The 20227-nt window shown below is 37.8% G+C and overlaps 1 protein-coding gene across 4 annotated transcripts in view; it reads left to right on the forward strand.

The window, feature by feature from the left end:
* The first annotated feature begins 512 nt into the window (after nt 1-512).
* The window catches only part of CEP57 (centrosomal protein 57), a 42892-nt gene continuing 23177 nt past the window's right edge, over nt 513-20227 (forward strand). For 2 of the 4 annotated variants that reach the window (XM_007191189.2, XM_007191192.2), the window contains exons 1-2: nt 514-787; nt 13215-13371. In XM_007191189.2, the coding sequence (XP_007191251.2) occupies nt 743-787; nt 13215-13371 (202 nt within the window). In that variant the 5' untranslated portion in view covers nt 514-742. Of the gene's footprint in view, nt 788-12476; nt 12573-13214; nt 13372-20227 lie in introns of all 4 variants that reach the window. The other 2 variants (XM_007191190.3, XM_007191191.3) reach the window with 2 other exon arrangements.

The raw sequence follows: 20227 nt of genomic DNA on the forward strand, positions 1-20227 counted from the left end.
AGCCGCTTTAAACTCACCCCGCCCAAAGGTCCCGGTCGCGGCTTTTCCTAGCAGCCAGTCCCAGGTTTGGGTGGGAGCTTCCGAATCCAATTGGGCAGTTGTTTGCGGAGGTTTACTCTCTGCCCCTACTGTTTTTTTCCCCTTGACTTCTATTGGACCAAATCTTTAAGCTCCTCCTCATTCTATTTGTTATTGGCCGAAAGGTAAGTACCTCACGTGGAGAGGCGTCCCCGAGTTAAACTCACGCTGTCTCCGGCGATTAACGCAAGGGAAGTGATGGACTGTTTTGAGCTTCGCATTCGCTTTTATTTTATTACAGTCATCCCATTCAATCGCCACTGGAGACAACACAACCCCTCGCCCACGCTTCCCCTTCGAGAATGCCCGCCCCTGTGCAGAACCCCTTCAAGAGCCGCCCGGTAGCCAGCCAGCCCGGTCCCCGCGGCGCGCTACCTTGTGACGTCACCGAGGGAAGAGGCGGATTCTCCTACCACCGGAAGACGTCTGATTTTTTGATTGGCTAGTCAGGACGTCCGTTAGGACGTGTTGCGCTTTTGGTGTGCACTCCGAGCGTGGGCGGCCCTGTGGGGGTGTGTGGCAGGGGTTTCCAGACCCGGGACCAACACCCCAGCCCCTTCCATCAGGGGTTCGGCTTAGGGTCGCCCCTGGCGGGCGGCTCTCGAATCTTGAAGAACAGCACGCGAACCCGGACCCTCCCGGGGCTGCGGAGGTCGGCAGGAAGATGGCGGCAGCGTCGGTCTCTGAGACTTCGGCTTCTCAGTTCTCGGTAAGAAGCGGTTGACGTTCGAATAGGCCCCGGGTCGGTCCTGGCGCCCCTTTGCTTTTTCTCCCTCTTCAGAGCGCTTTCGGCCCAGAGTCTCACTCCATCTTGGGGAGCGGCGGGGGGCGCCTAGATCGCCCCTTGCTACCTCGGCGCCCACTGCTCCTGTGTCAAGGCTGCACCCTTCCATTGAGACAGGCCGGGCCCGTCACTCCCCACCTGCTGCTTTCGTCTTTCGGCCTAGCCGCCCAGATTGCCGAACGTTGCCTGGACTCGCAGGGATGGCTACCTACACCTTGGCCTGCGAGAACAGGGCTCCTGGGTCTCGTGGGTGCAACGGCCCCTCTTGGAAGCTCTCCGAGACCAGGTGGGCGCTCTAGTCGGCTTAATGGGTAGCTGTTGAATTGTACGCAGTCTCGGGTGCTTCTGCTGATTCCTTTGCCTGCAGTGCCTCCCCCTCCCATCCTCCCAGTAACTTCGATCTGTGCTCATGCTCCCTCGAGCGCGCGCACTTCCCGCCTTTCTCTGTATTACGGTGACCTCAATGTGTAGTAAATGCCCTTTTAGAGAGGCGACAAGGGGAGCCAATCTTAAATATTGGCTCTACAAGAGCCACCAGCCTATTCAGTCACTGGTATTTTGTGGAATTGGAGCGGGACCCGCCGCATTGGGAATAGATAGGCAGTAAATGTGAATGTGAAGCAGCTCAAGTTGGAGCCATTAGTTCTTCATCTAGCAAATGCTGAGTGTCTGGCGTACTTTTAGGTTCTAGGATTACACAGATGAATAGGGGAGAACCCCTGCTCTGAAGGAGCAAAGCACTGAAGAGAAACTACACGTAATTAGGTTATTACACCGTACATTTTGATAAATGCCACCCTGCTAGAATAATCTAGGCGAGAGTGATTAGCAGTGCTTGGGTAGAGAAGAATGAGCTAGCTGGGTGGTGAAGGAATCGGAAATGCTTGTCCCAGGAACAGAAAAGGAAGGAGAAAAACGCACCGCAGGCATTTTGGAATATGTGCCAAGACAAGAGGTGTTTTCAGAAAACTTGTAAAAATTTGAATTGAGCAGAGGTAGTGTGGAGGTAGAGTTCGGTTAGATGAATTGTAAAAATAGGTTAAAATATGAAAAAAGAGGGATAGTGAGAGGAGAATATCAGGGTAAGGTTGTCAAAGAAGTTAACGGGGAAAAGCCTAGGGGGACAGTAAAAGCAGAGTCACCTTGGCGAAAACACACTTTTCCTCAGTTTCAGCTTTTGGTGACTGTTGCTTAAATTTGTGTTAATGAGGCCAGAAGTGATCTTCAGGGTTTCAGCACAGTGGGGGTAGCAAGTTTGTAGAGAGGTCAGGGAAGATTAAGAGGAAGGAAGGAAGGAAACAATTGGAGTTATCCAGGAACTAGATCAGTGAAAGGGAAGATAAAAGACGAGCTATTAGACTATTAAGAAGTGTCAGTAAGTAGATGGATGAGATGATATAGGAGTTGTGATTAATTAAATTTAATCGGGAGAAAAAATAATTAAACATAATTGGGAAAGGAGGGCTTTTCACCACTATCAAAATAGCACTTGGAGACTGAGCAAGGAAAACTCCTATAAATGTTGACTTGAGCTGAACTCTGCCAAGGCCACCTAGCTGAGAGTGGTTACTGGAGTGTGGTCAACCCTTAGTCTTTAAGGTACCCTGGACAGAAATCCTATAGAGTGTTTAATAGGAAAGCATATATATTTTTATATGCTAAGCTCAGCTTTAAGTGGATTCAAAATACTCAGAGTACACTAAGAATACCTTGGACCCTTTACAAGTCAAAGTATAACTTTCTTAACTTTATCTGCTAAATCAAAATGTCTAATTTGGAAGTCACTATGTCTCAAAACAAAAATGACTAAATTTAACTTATCAGTGTATAAGAAATGGCCCTGCTTAGATACTTTAACTGTCCTGTCAGAAATAAGGCTGGCATTTCCAACAGAATTTAAAAAGCACTCCGGCTTAACAGATAGCTGATCATAAAATAAGGCAACGAAAGAAGACCTTTTAAAACTACAACATGAACTCAGAAGGCTACTCATAATGAGATTTCAGGGTTGTGAACATTAACTTTCTATTGTATTTAACATTGATAAACCCAGTATAGGTATAGTAAATGGAAATGCTTTTAGGAGGCAAGGATTTTTATCAGATAGATTCACAAATAACAGCCTTTGGGAAGCAGGTGCAATGTAAATCTCAAATGTGAACAACATGGAAGTAGGTGATACTTTTGAATTGTTCGTGTAAGCATTCTTTCTCTGCAACAACAGCAAGAAGAGTAACAACTAGCAGCTAACATTTATTGAAAGATTGCTGTGTATTAACCCACTAGTGGAGAGCCTCAGGAAAATAAGTATGATCAGGCATAATGACAATGAAAGTACAGGCAGCCTAGTGTTGAAACAGAATGTCTTTCCTGTTTTTGTTTTAAATTTTCCCTGGTAACCATGGTCAACACTCTTAGGTCACTTTGGACTTAATTAATAAGCTAATCTCCTAATTGGTCTCCCCGGCTTTTTTGCCAGGCCTATTGACAAACCTGCTCTGTATTTCTCTTAAAAGTGATTTATGAATGTATCATAGATTTCATAACATTAAATATATGAAGGATTTATTTTTGAGAATAATAAAATGAATACCTTCATGCCCCTTAGTGCATCTTCCTGCTTCTCTTTTACTCTCTTACACACACACCCACACACACACACACATTTTGAGATTATAATAATATATAATACTAGTATAGTACTATCTGGCAGGCATTTTAAATACTTTTTATATATTAACTCATTTAATCCTCATAATCTTATGAGGTTGGCATTAGTATTTCCATTTTTGAATGAGCAAAATGAGGGGACAAAGAGGTTAAGTCAAGGTTACACAACTAGTAAATGGCAGAGCCTCTTTTATATTTCTGTATAGTATAGTATCTTGATGGGCTTTGGGGTTTTTTGGGTTTGTTCATTTGTTTGCCCGCTATTGTAAACAGTCCTGTTGTGATCACCTCTATATGTTTCACATGTGCAAAATTTTCTCTAGCATGGCAGTTCTCAGAGTGGTCTGAAGACCTTTTGGGGGTCTACAGTGTCCTTCCTTATCCAGCCAGTTTGTGGGAGACCAGATTCTTCATGTACATCAACCAAAACAGAGAATGCAGAAGCAAATAAAATCTAGCAGCCTTCTTTAAGCCAAGAGTTAAAGAGATTTGCAAAAAATGTAAAACAGTGCCACTCTTTTCACTAAATTTTTTTGATGATATAGTTATTTTTCATTCAAAAATTATATTTATGATGACATCATGGGTTTAATATTTTTAAATTAGTAAATATCTTTAAATTTTCTCTTAATTTTTCATGTGATAAGTATCAATTGATATAACCCACATAAGCAAAAGCTTTTTGGGGTCTTCAGTAATTTTTAAAAGTGTAGGGGCATCCTGAGACCAAAAAGTTTGAGGAGCAGCGATTTTTGAAACGCAGGTTTGGGCTGTGGGTTACAACTCAGTAATGGGTTGTAGTGTATGTTTAGAAACTTAGGACTGACTTTTTTTTTTTTTTTTTGAGGAGAGAGAGAAAATAGTTCAGTGAAATGCTGGGTCATAGAGTGTGTGCATCTTTGGCTTTAATGCTGAATTGTTTCCCAAAGTGATTGTACCAGTTTACATTCCCATCAACAGTTCCCTTTAATCTATATCCTCTTTAACCGGTGGTGTTGTGTCAATTTTTTTTTTTTTTTTTTTTTTGCTGAGAGATGAGTGTGAAGTGGTGTCCTCTTCTTATTCTTATTTGTGTTCTCTGATCATTGATGAAGATACACTTTTTTTTTCGTAATTTTACTAGTCTTTTGTGGGTTTTGTTCTTGTTCTGTGAAATGCCTCTTAGTACCTTTTGCCTGTTTTCAATTGGTTTGTCTTTTTTTTTTTTTTTTTTTTACTGATTTATAGTCATTCTTTATGTATTCTGGATGTTAATCAACTATTAGGAGTTTTCTAATGCTCTTTGGCTTGTCTTTTTATATGTTTTGATTAGCAAGAGTTCTTTATTTTAATGTAAAATTTATTCTTTCTTTTATGATTATTGCCTTTTGGCTAAATTCTTCCTTATAGCCAAGGCCTTAATGATATTCTTCTATATTTTTCTCTACAGATTTTAAAGTTGGGGCCTATTGTCTTTTATTTGCTTGAAATTAATTTGTGTGCTTACGAGGTAGGGATGTTTTATTTATGATATGCATTTCAGCATTACTTGTTTAAACTCATCCTTTCCCCAGTGGTTTACAATTCCAGCTGTCAGTATATTAATTTCCATATGTGTATGGATGTGTTACTGGGCTCTTTGTTCCACTGTTGTATTTTTCTATATCACTGCCTTAATGATTTCCTTTTTTTTTTTTGGTCTGAGAGGCCAACTATCTTCCTTGTTCCTCAGAAGAAATGGTAGCTATTCGTGGTCCTCTGCTGTTCTTCAGTAGAAATTCTAGAATCTGGTATTGGAATTTTGATTGAAATTGAATTGAATTTCTAGTTCATTTTGGGAATAACTGATGTTTTTTGGATATTGAGCTGTCTGTCTGAACATGTTATTCCAGTTTTTTGGAGTAACATTTATTTGAACATTTTTCAGTAAAGTTTTATAGTTTCAGGTCTTGTATATTTATTAAATTTATTTCTAGTTACTTTATTTTTTATATGTTTTCATAAGTTGCATTTTCTAACTAGTATATAGAATTATTATTGATTATTGCATATTAATTTTACTCAGCAACTTTCCTAAACTCCAGTTCTAATAATTGAGGTTTCTTGGTATTTTCTGTTGAGACAGTCATAATCAGTGAAGTTTGGATTCTTCCTTTACAGTTTTAACATCTGTTATTTCTTTTCATTGTCTTAATGTGCAGGCTAGGAAATAACAGCACAACATTGACTAGAAGTTGTCTTGTAGATAATCTTTGCCTTGTTCCTAAATTTAAAGGGGATGTTTTAAATTTTGCACCATTAAATATGTTGCCATTTATTTGGTAAATTTTCTAATTACCATAAGAAAAAAGTTATTTAATAATGGCTAGATATTAAATTTTATTGACTACTCTTTTGCATTTGTTGCTCATATGGATTTTCACTTTAATGGGATGGATTGCATCAAAAGATGTTCTAATGTTCACACAGTTTTAGATTCCTCGAATAACCCCGCCTTGGTCATTACTGCTTTATGTTTTCTATGTATTTGTGTATGGTCTGCTAAATGGTATTTAAATTTTTATGTACCTGATTTTTATTTCTTCCAGCTGTGTTGCACATAACATTTGAAAAGAAGGCAAGTAATAATACATTTTTTATCATCCTTCACACTTAACACAGTGTCATACACAGAGATGTTTAATAAATATTTGAGGGAACTTCCCTGGTAGTCTAGTGGTAAAGAATCTGCCTTCCAATGCAGGGGACACGGGTTTGATCCCTGGTTGGGGAACTAAGATCCCACATGCCGTGGGGCAGCTGAGGCCACGCGCCACAACTACTGAGCTCACGTGCCTCAAGGAAAGAGCCTGCGTGCCGCAAACTACGGAGCCCACACACCCTGGAGCCCGTGCACCAAACTAGAGAGAGAAAAAGAGAAAACCCGCACGCCACAGCTAGAGAGAAGCCCAGGCACCGCAGTGAAGAGCTCGCATGCCTCGATCAATCAATCAATCAATAGTCTTTTTAAAATATAAATGAATAAATAAATAAATAATAAATAAATATTTGAGTTATAAGTGTTCCTAAGTAGGATGTTTGCCCTAACAACTAAAGCTACCAGGAAAGAAAGTGGTCAGGTTAAACATTTTGCCTTTAATCCTGAAAGTTTTTCCTAGAATCATATCATTTTAGTCGGAAAAATATTTGGAAAGAGGACTGGATTAGGAGCTGGACTTGGGCTCCTTAGTGGCTGTGAAACCTGAAGCAAATGGTTTATGTTTTCTTAGCCTCTTTTTTCACCTACAAAATGGGGACAGTAATATTTGCTATGCTTGCTTCATAGGGTTCTTGTGATAATTAAAAGAGAATATGAGTGTGCTTAGAGAAAACAATGTGCTAACAAATCTAAGATACCATGTTCATTGTTCTGAAAATAAATCCAAGTATATTTTCCTGAACTATAAAGTGGAGATACTTTCTTACTTGTCAGGAATGTTGTGAAGATCACCCCAGATAATGAAAGTGTAGGTTGTAAAGTGCAAGATGAGTTTGAGGTTTATGGGTTGTTTTTAGTATTAATATGAGAGAAGATAGCATAAACGGCATGCTTAAAGGATCCTTTGCCCTTCCGTAGTTCTCAGGTACCATGATTGGATGCATATGGCATTGAAGACAGAAAAGAATTCTCTTGAAATCTTCCAGAATTCCAGATGACTTGTTATTTTTAGAAAGGGCTGTTTGCAAGGTTAGCTCTTCATTGGCATCTGTGAACTTGAGTGGTAAACAGGTTCCTACACAGATCTAGAACTTTAACCTAAATCAGGAAAGAGTGGCTTATTGTGCTTAAACTGTTTATGCAAACAATGTTGAACACCTGTTTTCCTTCTGGGAGTCAGGAATATAACCATTCTCAAATAAAAACCTTGGCCACTGAGTCTGAAGAGCTTCCTTCGTAGACGCCACTTGACACAGCTGTCACTATTAGTTGCTCAAGGAATTAAGCACATCCTGTGTGACTCTACCTGGAGAGGAATTTTCAAAGCTTGCGCCTGATCTCTTGTAGCTTTTCCCTTTTCTGATTTTGCTTTGTATCCTTTTGTTGTAAGAAATCATAGCCGTAAGTATAACTCTGTGCTGAGTTTTGTCAGTTCTTCAAGCAAATCATTGAACCCGGGGCTGGTCTAGGGGACCCCTGACTCTAATGGTGACAATATTTGGAACCTTCCCAACATTCAAGTTCCAAAATACCAGCCAAGAACTAACCTTGCAGGCAGACCTCGAGTCTGCTATGCTAACTCTTTCTGCACAGCCTCCCTATGACATTTGTGCTATTATTTGGTACAAAAGAAACCAAAAGCTTTCGTCTTCTAAGAGATTATAGTAACTTTATTGAATAGGATTATTCAGTTTTATAAGCATTATGCCGTTTTCCTGTTTTGTAAAATATTTAATTAATTCATTCAACAGATTTATTAAACATATTTATTGAGTGTCTTTTTGGAACTTAAACCCATAATGGGGTGACTATATTTTTCCAACATGCAATTTTTCTATGCCAACTGGGTGTCCTACAATTCAATTCTGACACTACCTGGAGATAGTGCAAACACCACAGGTTAAGACACTAGGTCCCACAAGACTGCCCCCATTTCACTTGCCACCTGCAAGTCCCAGATGTCCCCAGGGAACCTGTACTTCTGCCCAGCCAACTGTAGATTAAGTTCTGACTCTTCCCCTGTCACGTTCAATAATTTGCTACAGTGACTCACAGAACACAGGAAAACACTACACTTATAATTAAAACCTTTTTTAAACTTTTTCTTATAAAGAATACAACTCCAGAACCACCAAATGGAAGAGACACACAGGGTAAGATGTAAAGCGACTTCCATGACCAATCTGGACACTCCTGGGACCTCACTGAACAAAGAGTTTTTTAGGGAGGTTTCATTATGTGGGTAGGATTGACTAAATCATTAGCCATTGGTGAGTGAACTCAATCTCTAGCCCCTCTTCCTTCTCTTGAGGGCAGGGGGTGGGACTGAAATTTCTAACCCTCTAATCGCCTCGTAGGTTTTTCTGGCTATCTGCCCTCATCCTAAGCTATCCACGGCCCCCACTATTACCATAACAAAGACACTCCTATCACTTAAAAATTCTGAGAGTTTTTAAACCTCTTTCAGGGACAAAAACTAAATATATTTTTAATTTTTCCACAGGGCATAGAGATGATAAATATATCAGGTAGAAATAGTGTTTCTTTTTTTTTTTAAAGTTTCCATTTCTTTTTTATTTTTTAATTAATTAATTAATTAATTTATTTATGGCTGTGTTGGGTCTTCGTTTCTGTGCGAGGGCTTTCTCCAGTTGTGGCGAGCGGGGGCCACTCTTCATCGCGGTGCGCGGGCCTCTCATTATCGCGTCCTCTCTTGTTGCAGAGCACAGGCTCCAGACGCGCAGGCTCAGTAGTTGTGGCTCATGGGCCTAGCCACTCTGCGGCATGTGGGATCTTCCCAGACCAGGGCTCGAACCCGTGTCCCCTGCATTGGCAGGCAGACTTTCAACCACTGCGCCGCCAGGGAAGCCCCAGAAATAGTGTTTCTTAAAAGGGTAAGGAGATACAGTGACAAAAGGTGCTACTTTAGATAGGGTAGCCAGGGAAAACCTCACTGACAGACTTTTTAGTAGATAACTGAGTAGTGGGAGGAAGGGAGCTTTCCAGGCAGAGTAAATGTAGCAAATGAAAACTGTACTGTGCATTTTAGAAATCCCAAAGTTGGTCAGTATGGCTGGAAAATATGGGGGTGGGGTGGGGTGGGATAGGTGGTGTGGAGAGAGACTGGTAAGGGATGAGGTCAGGGTTAGTGTGGGGTCAGTTAATGTGGGGTCATGGTAAGAATTTTGGATTTTATTCTGGGATGGAAAGCCATTGGAAGGTTTTGATTAGGGGCATTACTTGAATTATTTTCTTAAAGAATCATAGCACCTACTATTTGGAGAACAGACTGGGGGGACCTTGACAGAAGTGGTTAGGAGGCTATTATGGTAGTCCAGACAAAAAGATCACAGTGGTGTCAAGCAGGGAATTAGTAGTGGAATTGATGAGAAGTTGAAGACTTTTCTGTATATATGGTAAAGACAGAGACCCAACCAGATATACTGAAAGATTGGATGTGAGATGTGTATGAAAAATGACTCGTGCAAGGGTTTCGGCCTGAGCAGCTGGGTAGGTGGTGGTGCCAATTATTGTGGTATGCAATACCATTTGAGGAGTTGGTTTGGGAAATAGATTCAAGAATTTGGTTATAGACATGTTAAGTTTGGGGTCCTCATATTGACATCCAAGTGGAGACAGCAAGTAGGAAGGTTGATTTGAATATAGAGTTTCAAGAGGGAGAGCTATATAGTCCATATTTAAACTTGAAAGTTATCAGCAGATAGAGGCTTTTTGAAAGCCCTGAGAGTTGATGAGATCATCAAAGGTATCCATGTAGATGAAGACAAGAGGAGGAAGGACTAAGCTTTAGGGAAGCTCCAGCATTTAGAAAGAGGAAGGAGAGAGAGCCCAGGAGATTCTGAGGGAGACGCCTGGGTGTTAGAAGGAAAATCCGATTGTGGTGTTCCATCCACTGAAGGAAGTATTGGAATGAAGTGATCTGCTGTATCACATGCTTCTGGGAGGTCACTGAGTTCAGCACTGTAAAAGTCACTGGTGAACTTGAAGAGCTGTTTCTCTGAATTGGTGAGGATTGAAGTCTGGAGGGGATGAATAGGGAAGGTGATTAAGAAGTGGCAGCAATTACAAACAAGTATTTTGAGGGACTTTGTTATAAAAGCTGAGAAATGAGACAGGAGCTGAAGAGGAGTCCTAAAGTTCAGAAAAGTCTGTCTCTCCTTCCTTCCTCCCCTCCCTCCACTTTCTCTGTTCCCTTCCTCCCTCCCTCTTTCTCTCCCTTTCTTTCCCTCCCTTCCTTTCCTTACAAATGGCAGTGTGCAAGGTCTAGTAGGGAGGGAGAAATAGATGGCATCTAGAGGAATACCATGTCCTTTAGAAAGGATAACCAAGACTTTGAGTAGGTAAGTGGAGATAGGTCCATTATACAAAGCTCATTCCCTGTGTTATGTGTGTGAGAACAGATGCAAGTAGGTTTGTGGATTCTCTTTTGAAAGCTAGTTAATTTTTCAGTTAATCACATAGAATGTGATTGCCCTGATTCTACTGGAGGTCAGGTTGGTGTGACAACTCACTATTTTCTTATTATCTTTAGTTGTTTACCTAGTACTTTATCATCTTAACCATTTTTAAACGTACAGTTCAGTGGTATTAAACATATTCACATTGTTTGTGAAACAGATCTCCAGAACTTTTTCATCTTGCAAAACGGAAACTCTGTATCTATTAAACAACTCCCCTTTGCAACCTCCCCCCAGCCCCTAGTAACCACCGTATTTCTACTTTGTTGCTATGAATTTAACTACTTTACCTCATGTAAGTGGAATCATAAAATATTTGTCTTTTTGTGACAGGCTTATTTCACTAAGCATAATATCCTCAAGGTTCATCCATTATGTAGCACGTGATGGGATTTCCCTTCTTTTTAAGGCTGAATAATATCGTATGTAGGTACCACATTTTATCCTCTACAATTTTTAATAGACACTATGTGTACGTAATTGAGTTATCAGTTTCTTATTTCTTGGTTTAATTTTATTTCAAAATAGTTCTTGTAAATAATTTTTATAAAGCCATTTTGTTTTCTTTCTTCCTTTTGCTTTGGGTTGATTTATGTATTCTTCCTATTCTTTGCTTCAGACTTCTGGCAGCAAATGAGGACATTGATCCAAAACATTCATAGTTAACAATGACTTTCATTGCTTAAACCCTGACATTCAAAATGAGGTGACTGACTTAGAAAATGGAATATATTTAGAATTACTATTCCAAAAAAAAGTCTCATTATAACTTGCATTTTTATATTAAGACTTTTCTTAGTTTGTCAACTAACCCAAGCAGTATTTTGATGATGTATATGTAACAAATTGTGTTGAAAGACAAATATTGAAGTGTTCATTTTACAAGAGCTAGCAGGCAATGAATTTAGCAAAGATGGTTTGTTCTCATTTCTTGATTGGATGTTTTGTTTTTGTTTTGTTTTGGATTTTGGTAAATTATTTATGCATAATCCTTCTGTTAATATCTGTGCAGTGTTTGGTAATACTAATACAATTCATTTTGAAAATCATAAGTGACTTGCTCATGGTTTGTGTTCATAGATATGTTAAATGCTTCCTAACCATTGATCTTTGAATGGTAGTTGTTAAATGATAGGATTCTAGTAGGTTGTATGGAGACATGAGGTACTCTGTGAAGAACAATATTTAAAGTTAAGCTATGTGATTGATTATGCATGGTGTTTTACAAGAGCTTTGGCAGTATTATATATTTTAATAATTGAAGAACACCCTATTTTCTAGCCACCTCCAAAACTTGATGTCAGTTTGCCCAAAAGTTGAAAAAATGCCAGCTATTAGTCCTTGTTGCATGTGAACACACGTTTCACAGTAGAGTAGCATGGATTTAAGTACTGCTTTTGAGACTTACCTCCTACCCTTTCCAAGCTCTTTGCCCTCTCTTTTAGTTTTCACAGCCATAGTGTATGTTTTGTATTTGCTTTCTTAAATCAACTGGAAAATTGCATGGTTTTTAACATGGAAATATAGTCTTCAATTTTTAATAAGATTTAGATACAATATGGTTTTTGATGGCCTTTTATTCCAGGAGGCAGTTTACTGTATTGTAAATATACATTGTTCCTTTTTACTTTTCTGGACACAGGTTATTCTGGTACTTTATAGTCATAGTTCCCCAAAGGTAAGAGTTGAGAACCTAGTTTACTGTGGCTATTTGAATAAGAAAAATGGATGTCTGAGAGTTTTGAGCAGCTAGCAGTCATATCTTCCACCTGAGCTTTTCCCACTCTAGGTCTTTCTACCAAAAGGAAGTCATCTACAAAAAGCAAAACAGTCAGCATCCCCTGCACTGAAAATTCTCATGTGGAATGTAATCCCAAATTGAACGGTATGACAAATGCAGAATGGTATATGTGTGGAAATAAAGTTTTATATTTATGTGTTTGATGAGCTTTAATGTTTTCTAATGGCTTCTCCCTTTTTTCCCCCTAATTAAATGTAAAATTTTTGAGACAAGGAATATGCCTTATTTTCTTTCTATATACCCCAGAGTTTTGGACTTTTGATAGATACTCAGGAATTGTGTAGTTGATTGGGGAAAGATTAATTTAGTCATTTTCTAGCAGTTTCTGATACTGTAAAAAGATAATATTTACTTCTCTGAATATGTATCTTACAGTACATATTTTTAAAATAAACTATATTAATAAATTAAACTAATTAATTTATTTTATAATAAACTAAACTATGCTCACAATATTCATTGTGAGTACCATATTTAAGTATCTCTGCAGCATTTGTATTCAAGTTGTGTGAACATTATTTCCTTTTTATAGTATTTGGCATATGGCTACATTTAGACATATGAAACGCTTTAAAAGTTTTATTATTTTCAAGTAATGATTGAATTCTGTTGTGTTTGGTCAATGGACTTTAGTTTTTGTCTCCATCAGTGGAACATATGTATATATACACATGCTATTTGTGGTTTAAAATTTTGAAAGGTAATTTCTGTATTTTTATTTTTCAGAACATCTTAGCAGAACCATCAAAGTCTAATGGAAGTATGGTTCACGATTCCTCATCTCCATATGTAATATATCCACCTGATAAGCCTTTCCTTAATAGTGATCTGCGACGTTCCCCAAATAAGCCTACATTTGCCTATCCAGAAAGCAACAGCAGAGGTAATAGAGCCTAACAAAATGGAGGTTTCTTTTGTGTGTTTACTCACTGCTTAAAAACTCTTAATTGTGTCTTCCATTTATTGTAAAATTAAAGGAGGAGAGTATACTTCCCCTTTCCTGTTTTTAACCTCCTCAAAATACAATGGCTTTCTTTTGTTCCTTGATTATTAGACATCATTATCCACCTGATCATCAAGACTATGTTACTTTGAGTCATCTAGGACTGCTCTGTCATTTCCAGCATCACTCAGGAACCAAGACTTGTATTTTGCTTCTGAAATATCCCCAAAACTTACAGGTTTTTCTGTCTCTTCATTCTCATTGGTTTGGTTCAGGCTCTCATCTTCTATTGCATAGATAATTGTAATACACTTTTAACCAATTTCCCTGCCCTTGGTCTCCCTCTCATCCCCAGTTAACAGCATTGTTGCCATTTGCTGTCACTCATCATCTCTCCCACTGTAAAGAAAAGTTTCAGCACCTCTCCATGGCTTAAATAATGAAGTCTTAGATTTTTTCTAACTTAGGCTCTACCTGCTTTACCAGCTTCATCCCTAGCCACTCTTCCATTCTTCCTTACCCACACATCCTTTGCTTTGGCTGCTTTGGAATGTAGTTGTTCCTGAAACTTGCCATCTGTATTAGTTTTCTTGCTGCCTTAACAAATTACTACAAACTTAGCAGTCTTAAATAACCAAAATGTATTACCTGACAGTTTCTGTAGGATTAGCAGGGTACTCTATTTAGGCTGCTGAAATCACAGTGTTGACTGGACTGTGTTCCCTACTGGAGAGTCTAGGGAAGAACCTCTTGCTGGCTCATTCAGATTCTTGGCCAGATTCAGTTCCTTGTGGGTGTAGAACTGAGGTTCCATCGTCTTGCCGACCTTCAGTCAGCACCAGTCTCTGCTCCTAGAATCTGTCTGCGTTCTCATGCTTTTCTTATGGTCCCCTACAGGAATGGTGGATCATGTCTCTCTCATGCTTCAGATTTCTCTGACTTCTCCCACTGCTTCTTTCTAATTACAGCCAGAGAAAATTGTCAGCTTTTAAGGGCTCATGTATTATAGTTAGATTGAGCCCAGTCACATAATCAGATATAATTTCCCTATCTGTAAGGTTCCTAGCTTTAATTACATCTCCCAAGGTCCTTTTTACCATATAAAAGGTATTCAGGGATTCTAGTATTAGGACATAGGCATCTTTGAGTGTCTGTTTTGCCTACCACACCAGCCATGGTGAAAATTATACTCTTTTCTCTAAAGCCTGGATTGTATATTATTTCTTCATAGAAGTCTTCTTCTGTACCAGCTTCCTCAACACATACCTCTCTCTGCTGTCTTCAGATGTCTCTTCTGAACTCTCTTGGTCCTTTGGTCATACCTCATAGCCTTTACTTTTTTGTCTGGGGCGAGGGGTGGTGGTTTCTGTGTCTATCCATCCTATAGTGAAAGTAGGTATCATTGGATTGATACCAGAAACACTGTAAAAGTATAATGGATCATAATGATTATCTTGGGGCATTGCTACACAGTTTATAACACCATGTTCTGAAAGAATAAAAGAAGCTTATTTACTGTCTTCCACATTATTTTTTCTCGTTTACTTTCTTCTTCCTCTCCTTTTTTCTGCACTTTCTCATTTTCCTGAAAACCACTAATTACAGGCAGAATTTAGCTTTATTGCTAACACACTAGGTTAAACACTTGCTGACCTTTGCTCTGTGAATAAATCTGCCCCATTTAATTTTTCTTATTCATGGATTCTTTAGTAATTTGCTTTTCTCTGAACTTTAAAAAAAAAGTTTCTTTAGATTGACGTAAAGATCAACGTAAAGATCAAAACTAGATGAAATATCATGATAGGATTAGTATCTAATTCTTAGACCTTATGTTCCTGCTAGAACTCTTGCATGTTTTTGTGTGTGCTTATTTTTTTAAAAGAAATTATTACTAAAATTTAACTGATTTTTGCTCCACTGTGGGCTTCAGTTATTTGTGTTTTGCTTTTTTAACCTATGTTGTTTGAAAGTTACACAACTTTTGTTATTTTTCTAAATTGCCAGTCTTTAGCTGCTGTATTCTGATGAGTAGCACTTCATCAGTTGTTTTATTAACCATTAAATTAATTAGTATTTTCTTTATCATCATGTTTGAGATACAGTATCTTATGAATAAGATGTTTCTAGTTAGTAAATTGAGTATCACCTATTGAAATTCTTAAAAGACACTTAAAAGAAATTCTTAAAGGCCTCGGGTTAAATTTATTTCAGCAAACACTTTCAATGCCCCATTACAGGCTAGGATTTACATTGGTAACTATACTTAGATATTGTTACCTACCTAGTATTTTATTATACAGCCAGTACACAGTTTACAAACCAGTGTTATTCTGAGATTGATTTTTTAAGATATTTGCAATGCATTTCCCAATTGAAACAAAAGGGTTCCTAAACTAATTTACAAACAGCTGTTTAACCCATATGTGGCTAAAATATAACACTTCTTTTATGTAGAAAATCATTAGTAAATATAATTGCCACAGTACTGATTAAATACAACTTTAAAAAAAAAATGAAAGGACTGAAATGCAGTAACATTTCAGACATAGCAAATATATTTCATTTCATCCTCTCAGGAAAACTGTATAAGGTAGGTATATTCAAAAGTAACTGATGAAGAAACATCTCAAAGATGATTACTTTAACATATGCAGTATCAAAACCATTTTCTCTTCCCACTTTTTCCCTGATTTGTTCAGTGAACCCTCAAATATTTACTGAATGAATGAAGGCTTATTTTGAATAGATACTTGCTATGATAAACTTTTTCTTTTATACTTAGTAAATGTTTCTTTCTCAGTAATACTTCAGGGGAAAAACTTGTTATTTTTTAGTTTAGTTATGGTTTAACGTTTTCATTGATAAATTACCATTTCACTTCACTATCTGAAAATCACTTTGAAAATGTAATTTGACTAATGCCATGGAAAGAAATAAACTGTACTGCTTGTAATTCTCATATTAATTTTGAACTTTAGTGAGAAAAGAAATGAACAAGAACTTTGAAATTATTACTGACATCAAAAAATGTACTAATGTTTTTAGGGAGTCCTTTAAAAAAATGGTAACATCATTCCAAAGATTTTCAGTATAACCCATAGCTCATGTCACTTGTTCAGTACATTTCAAATGATAGTAACGTGAAGAATGGCTTGAATGTTTGAAGCAAGGTAAGTAGCTACAAGGTAGTTCTACTAGGCCAGTGCTTTCCAACCTTTCACATACCATAGTACATATGGACAATAAAATGGTAATATATATACAGCACACTGAGATAAACTGGTGGGGTTGGTGGCAACTAATCTGGGGTCTTTTACTGTCCCAAGCTACTCTTGATCCCCCTAAGAGCTGAGAGAAAAAACATCTTGGCGTATCTATTACAAATTTGTGTTGGAACACTCAGTGTTACTGGGACCAGTGTTATAGTCAAGTTATAGCTATTGTGTTAGGTATTGGTAACAATTTACTGCCCATCTGTTCTTCTAAAGCATTGGTTCTCAATTTTTTTTGGTCCAGGAAACCCATTAAATGTGTACATAAGTATTTCAATGAAGAATATTTTTCCAAATTTAAAAAACATACTATAAAGAGTAGCATTGTTTTATTTTACACTGTGTAAATCTCTTATTTCTGGCTTAATAGAAGACAGCTTAACTCTCATATCTACTTTTGCATTCCACTTGTGATGATAAATTGTTCTGATTGAAGTATGTGGGAAAGAAAATCTGGCCTTACACAGATATGCAGTTGGAAAACGAGTAAATTTTAATAGCCTTTCCAACAGTTTGTGGCTATTCTTCTTTGACACTACATCACAACTTGGCAAATACAGTTTCTTAAAATTTAGCTGCAGTGTGGATTATGGAAACATTACTGAGTTTTTCATACTCTGGGACCTCAGGACCACCTACGTGGTTGCATATTAACTAGAAGGATTTAAGATTCAGAAGCAGTTGTAATTACACCTGTGGTTTATTACAGTGGAATCTGGAGAAATCCAGATTCAGGCTTCCAAAGTTTTTTCTTGTGATCACATAAAACACACTTCTTCCTCCAGCAATAAACTGCATAACTAGGCTCAGAGACAAGGGCTTTTATTTGGAGTTGGTCACACAGACACTTTGTGCCTGCTCAGCCAGTCAAGATATTCACCATAAAACATATTGTTTACACAGTCTAGGCAGACTTCTGCAGCAGGATTCAGTGCCCTAGTCATACAAAACAACCTTATCAGTTAGCAACATAGAGAACATTCCCAAAGCCAATTCCCAGAAGTTAGTCAAGGTTCAAGCCTGTAAACCTTTTTTCTTTTTTGAGTGCTATTCCACTGACATTCATTGGTTTGTTTTGAACTTTGAATGGCTCTTTTACCCATGCAGGACTTGTTAATTGTATTGACTTATACACACTTGTAAAATTTGACATTTCTTTATACAGTATCAAAAAGATTATATTTGTTAATATCACTCGATCTCAATAGAAGAAAATCTTTATATTGGGAAACTATAAAGCTCACAGAACGGAAAGCTTTTTTTTTTTTTAGAATTTTAACTTTCACTTGAATTTTATCATTGGCAGCAATTACTGTCAGCTCTTTGAAGGCCCACGTCATTTGAGAAATTCAGGACAAGCTCATTAGGAAAATGACTAAATACCTTACGTCTGAATAGCCATAGTCTAACAAAAGTTCTTTCAAGTAAAAAGGGTGTTCCTTTGAAGGAAATGGTTTTTGTTCATTTCACAAGTCAAACATTTGTGCATCAAGACCATTGTCCTTTGTTACTACTTTACAGATGTGTCCTTTCCATTTTGTCACACAGGATTAAGTAGATGTGTACTCAAGGCTTGAGATTTAATGATTTTTACTGCTTCATCGAGGACAACGAACAAGCGGCTTTGTTTTTTCTTACTGGGAGTGTGTGGCTGTGACGAATACGATGCCAAAATTATTGTTTAGTGCCAGTGCTTTGATTTGTGCTAAAATTAGCAGTTGTACCCAACATTGCTCTTGCATCATCTTTGCAAATGTCAACACAGTGAAAAGAGTAAATAAAATCTTAGTAGTGTAATGAAAATAGTGTTGATCTCACAGACACTGGTGATGAGCCCCACCTCTCCATGGGGCCATGCCCCGTGCTTTGAGAACCAACATAGTAAAGACTCTGAGTACATACAGAGTCATGTTTTGTTTATGTAAATATTTTTCACCAGGTGTGGGAAGAGTAGATAGTAGCTTCTCTTTCCAGAAACTAGACAATAGCTCCTTGAAAGCAAGGACTATCTTAATTATTTTTATGTTCTCTTCTTCATCTTGCAGAGTGCCTTACACATCATATGTGCTCTATAAATGTTGAACTGAAATTTAGGTCAGAAATTAGTCTAAACTGAAGCAATGGCAGTTGGGGTAGAGAACAGGAGACTGATTAAGGAGAGATTTATGCATATTTTGGTGGGCAGTGAAGAAGTCCAAGATTTCTGTTGTGGAGAATGGTAGTGTGATTAGGACAAATTACAGGAAAGCTAGAACATTTCTAGGAAAGATAATACAATTTTGGCTATATCAAATTTGAGATGCCTATGAGTTAGGTGGAGATGAAATAGTAAGCAAATGAAGACAAAAGTGAAGTGTAAAAGAGAACTCAGGCATGAACAAGGATACGGTAGTAAATGAAGCTATATGTGTGTGGAGGGGTTTCTCTGGAAAGAAAGTAGAGGGGAAAGGGTTTTGGAAAATAGCACTGTTTAAATAGTGAGCTAAAATTAGTGGGAGTAGTCAGAAGGGTAGAGAACTACCAAGACAGAAAAATACTAGGGAAATTGAAGATGTGTACTAGTGATTTGGGTCCCCACATGTCCCCCCCCCCCTTAAACTGCAGCAAACTTGTGCTGATAAATTAGTGATAGAAATATTCCAGATAACAGGTAGACCCCACTTTGTTGTTAATGAGATGATACTGAGGTCTGCTAGGCTTAATGTACCCCAAATTCTGAATGAATGACAAGCTGGATTGAGAAGAGGAGAAAGTCTTTCATTCTTTTCGTGCTCTAGATGTTACTAGAAAGTTTTCAAACTTTGCACATTAGAATCGTCTGAGGATCTTCTTGGACTCATGCCTTTCATTCCAAATATACTGTGGTGGTTTTTGCTTGTTTGTTTGGGGGTTTTTGGGTTTTTTTGTTTTTGTTTGTATGGGGTATGTTCTGGGCATTAGGATTTTTTAAAGCTCACCAAGTACAGAAAATGCAGTGAAGGTGGGGAATCACTGATTGTCTTAGGGAAAGAATGAATTATAAATTACTAAGATGAGGTTTAATTTTGTTAGGTAAAGAGTTAGAGATTGCTGCCATGTCTTCTAATTGATATTTTAAATTAATAGTCATGGAAACTTCCCTAGATATGTTTATTGAAACATCTACATACCAACTACGTGCCACACATAGTATGTAGCATTGGCGTTTGAATTATGAATAATAAGTTGTCTCTTCACTCTACGGAGTTCACATTTCAGAGATGATTAAAGTTTAAGGAAAACTCAGTATCTATCTTTGACGCTAAGTTTTCCAGAGGCAATTTGCACTCTCCTACTCAACTAACTAAAATGTATTTAATTTTGAAATGTATGTTCAGGGATACTGTGGGTAAGGAGGATAAAAATTTTAAATCTAGTGTTTGCTGTGGAAGGTCTGTTTGTGAAAATAAAACAAATATGTACAGTATTATTATATTTTAGTATATCACTTTTTTTCCATCTTCTAGTGTTTAAATTTGCTTCTTGTTCTAGAAATATATTTCCCG

Source organism: Balaenoptera acutorostrata, chromosome 9 (genome assembly GCF_949987535.1).
Source record: "Balaenoptera acutorostrata chromosome 9, mBalAcu1.1, whole genome shotgun sequence".
In the NCBI taxonomy this organism is placed as follows: Eukaryota; Metazoa; Chordata; class Mammalia; order Artiodactyla; family Balaenopteridae; genus Balaenoptera; species Balaenoptera acutorostrata.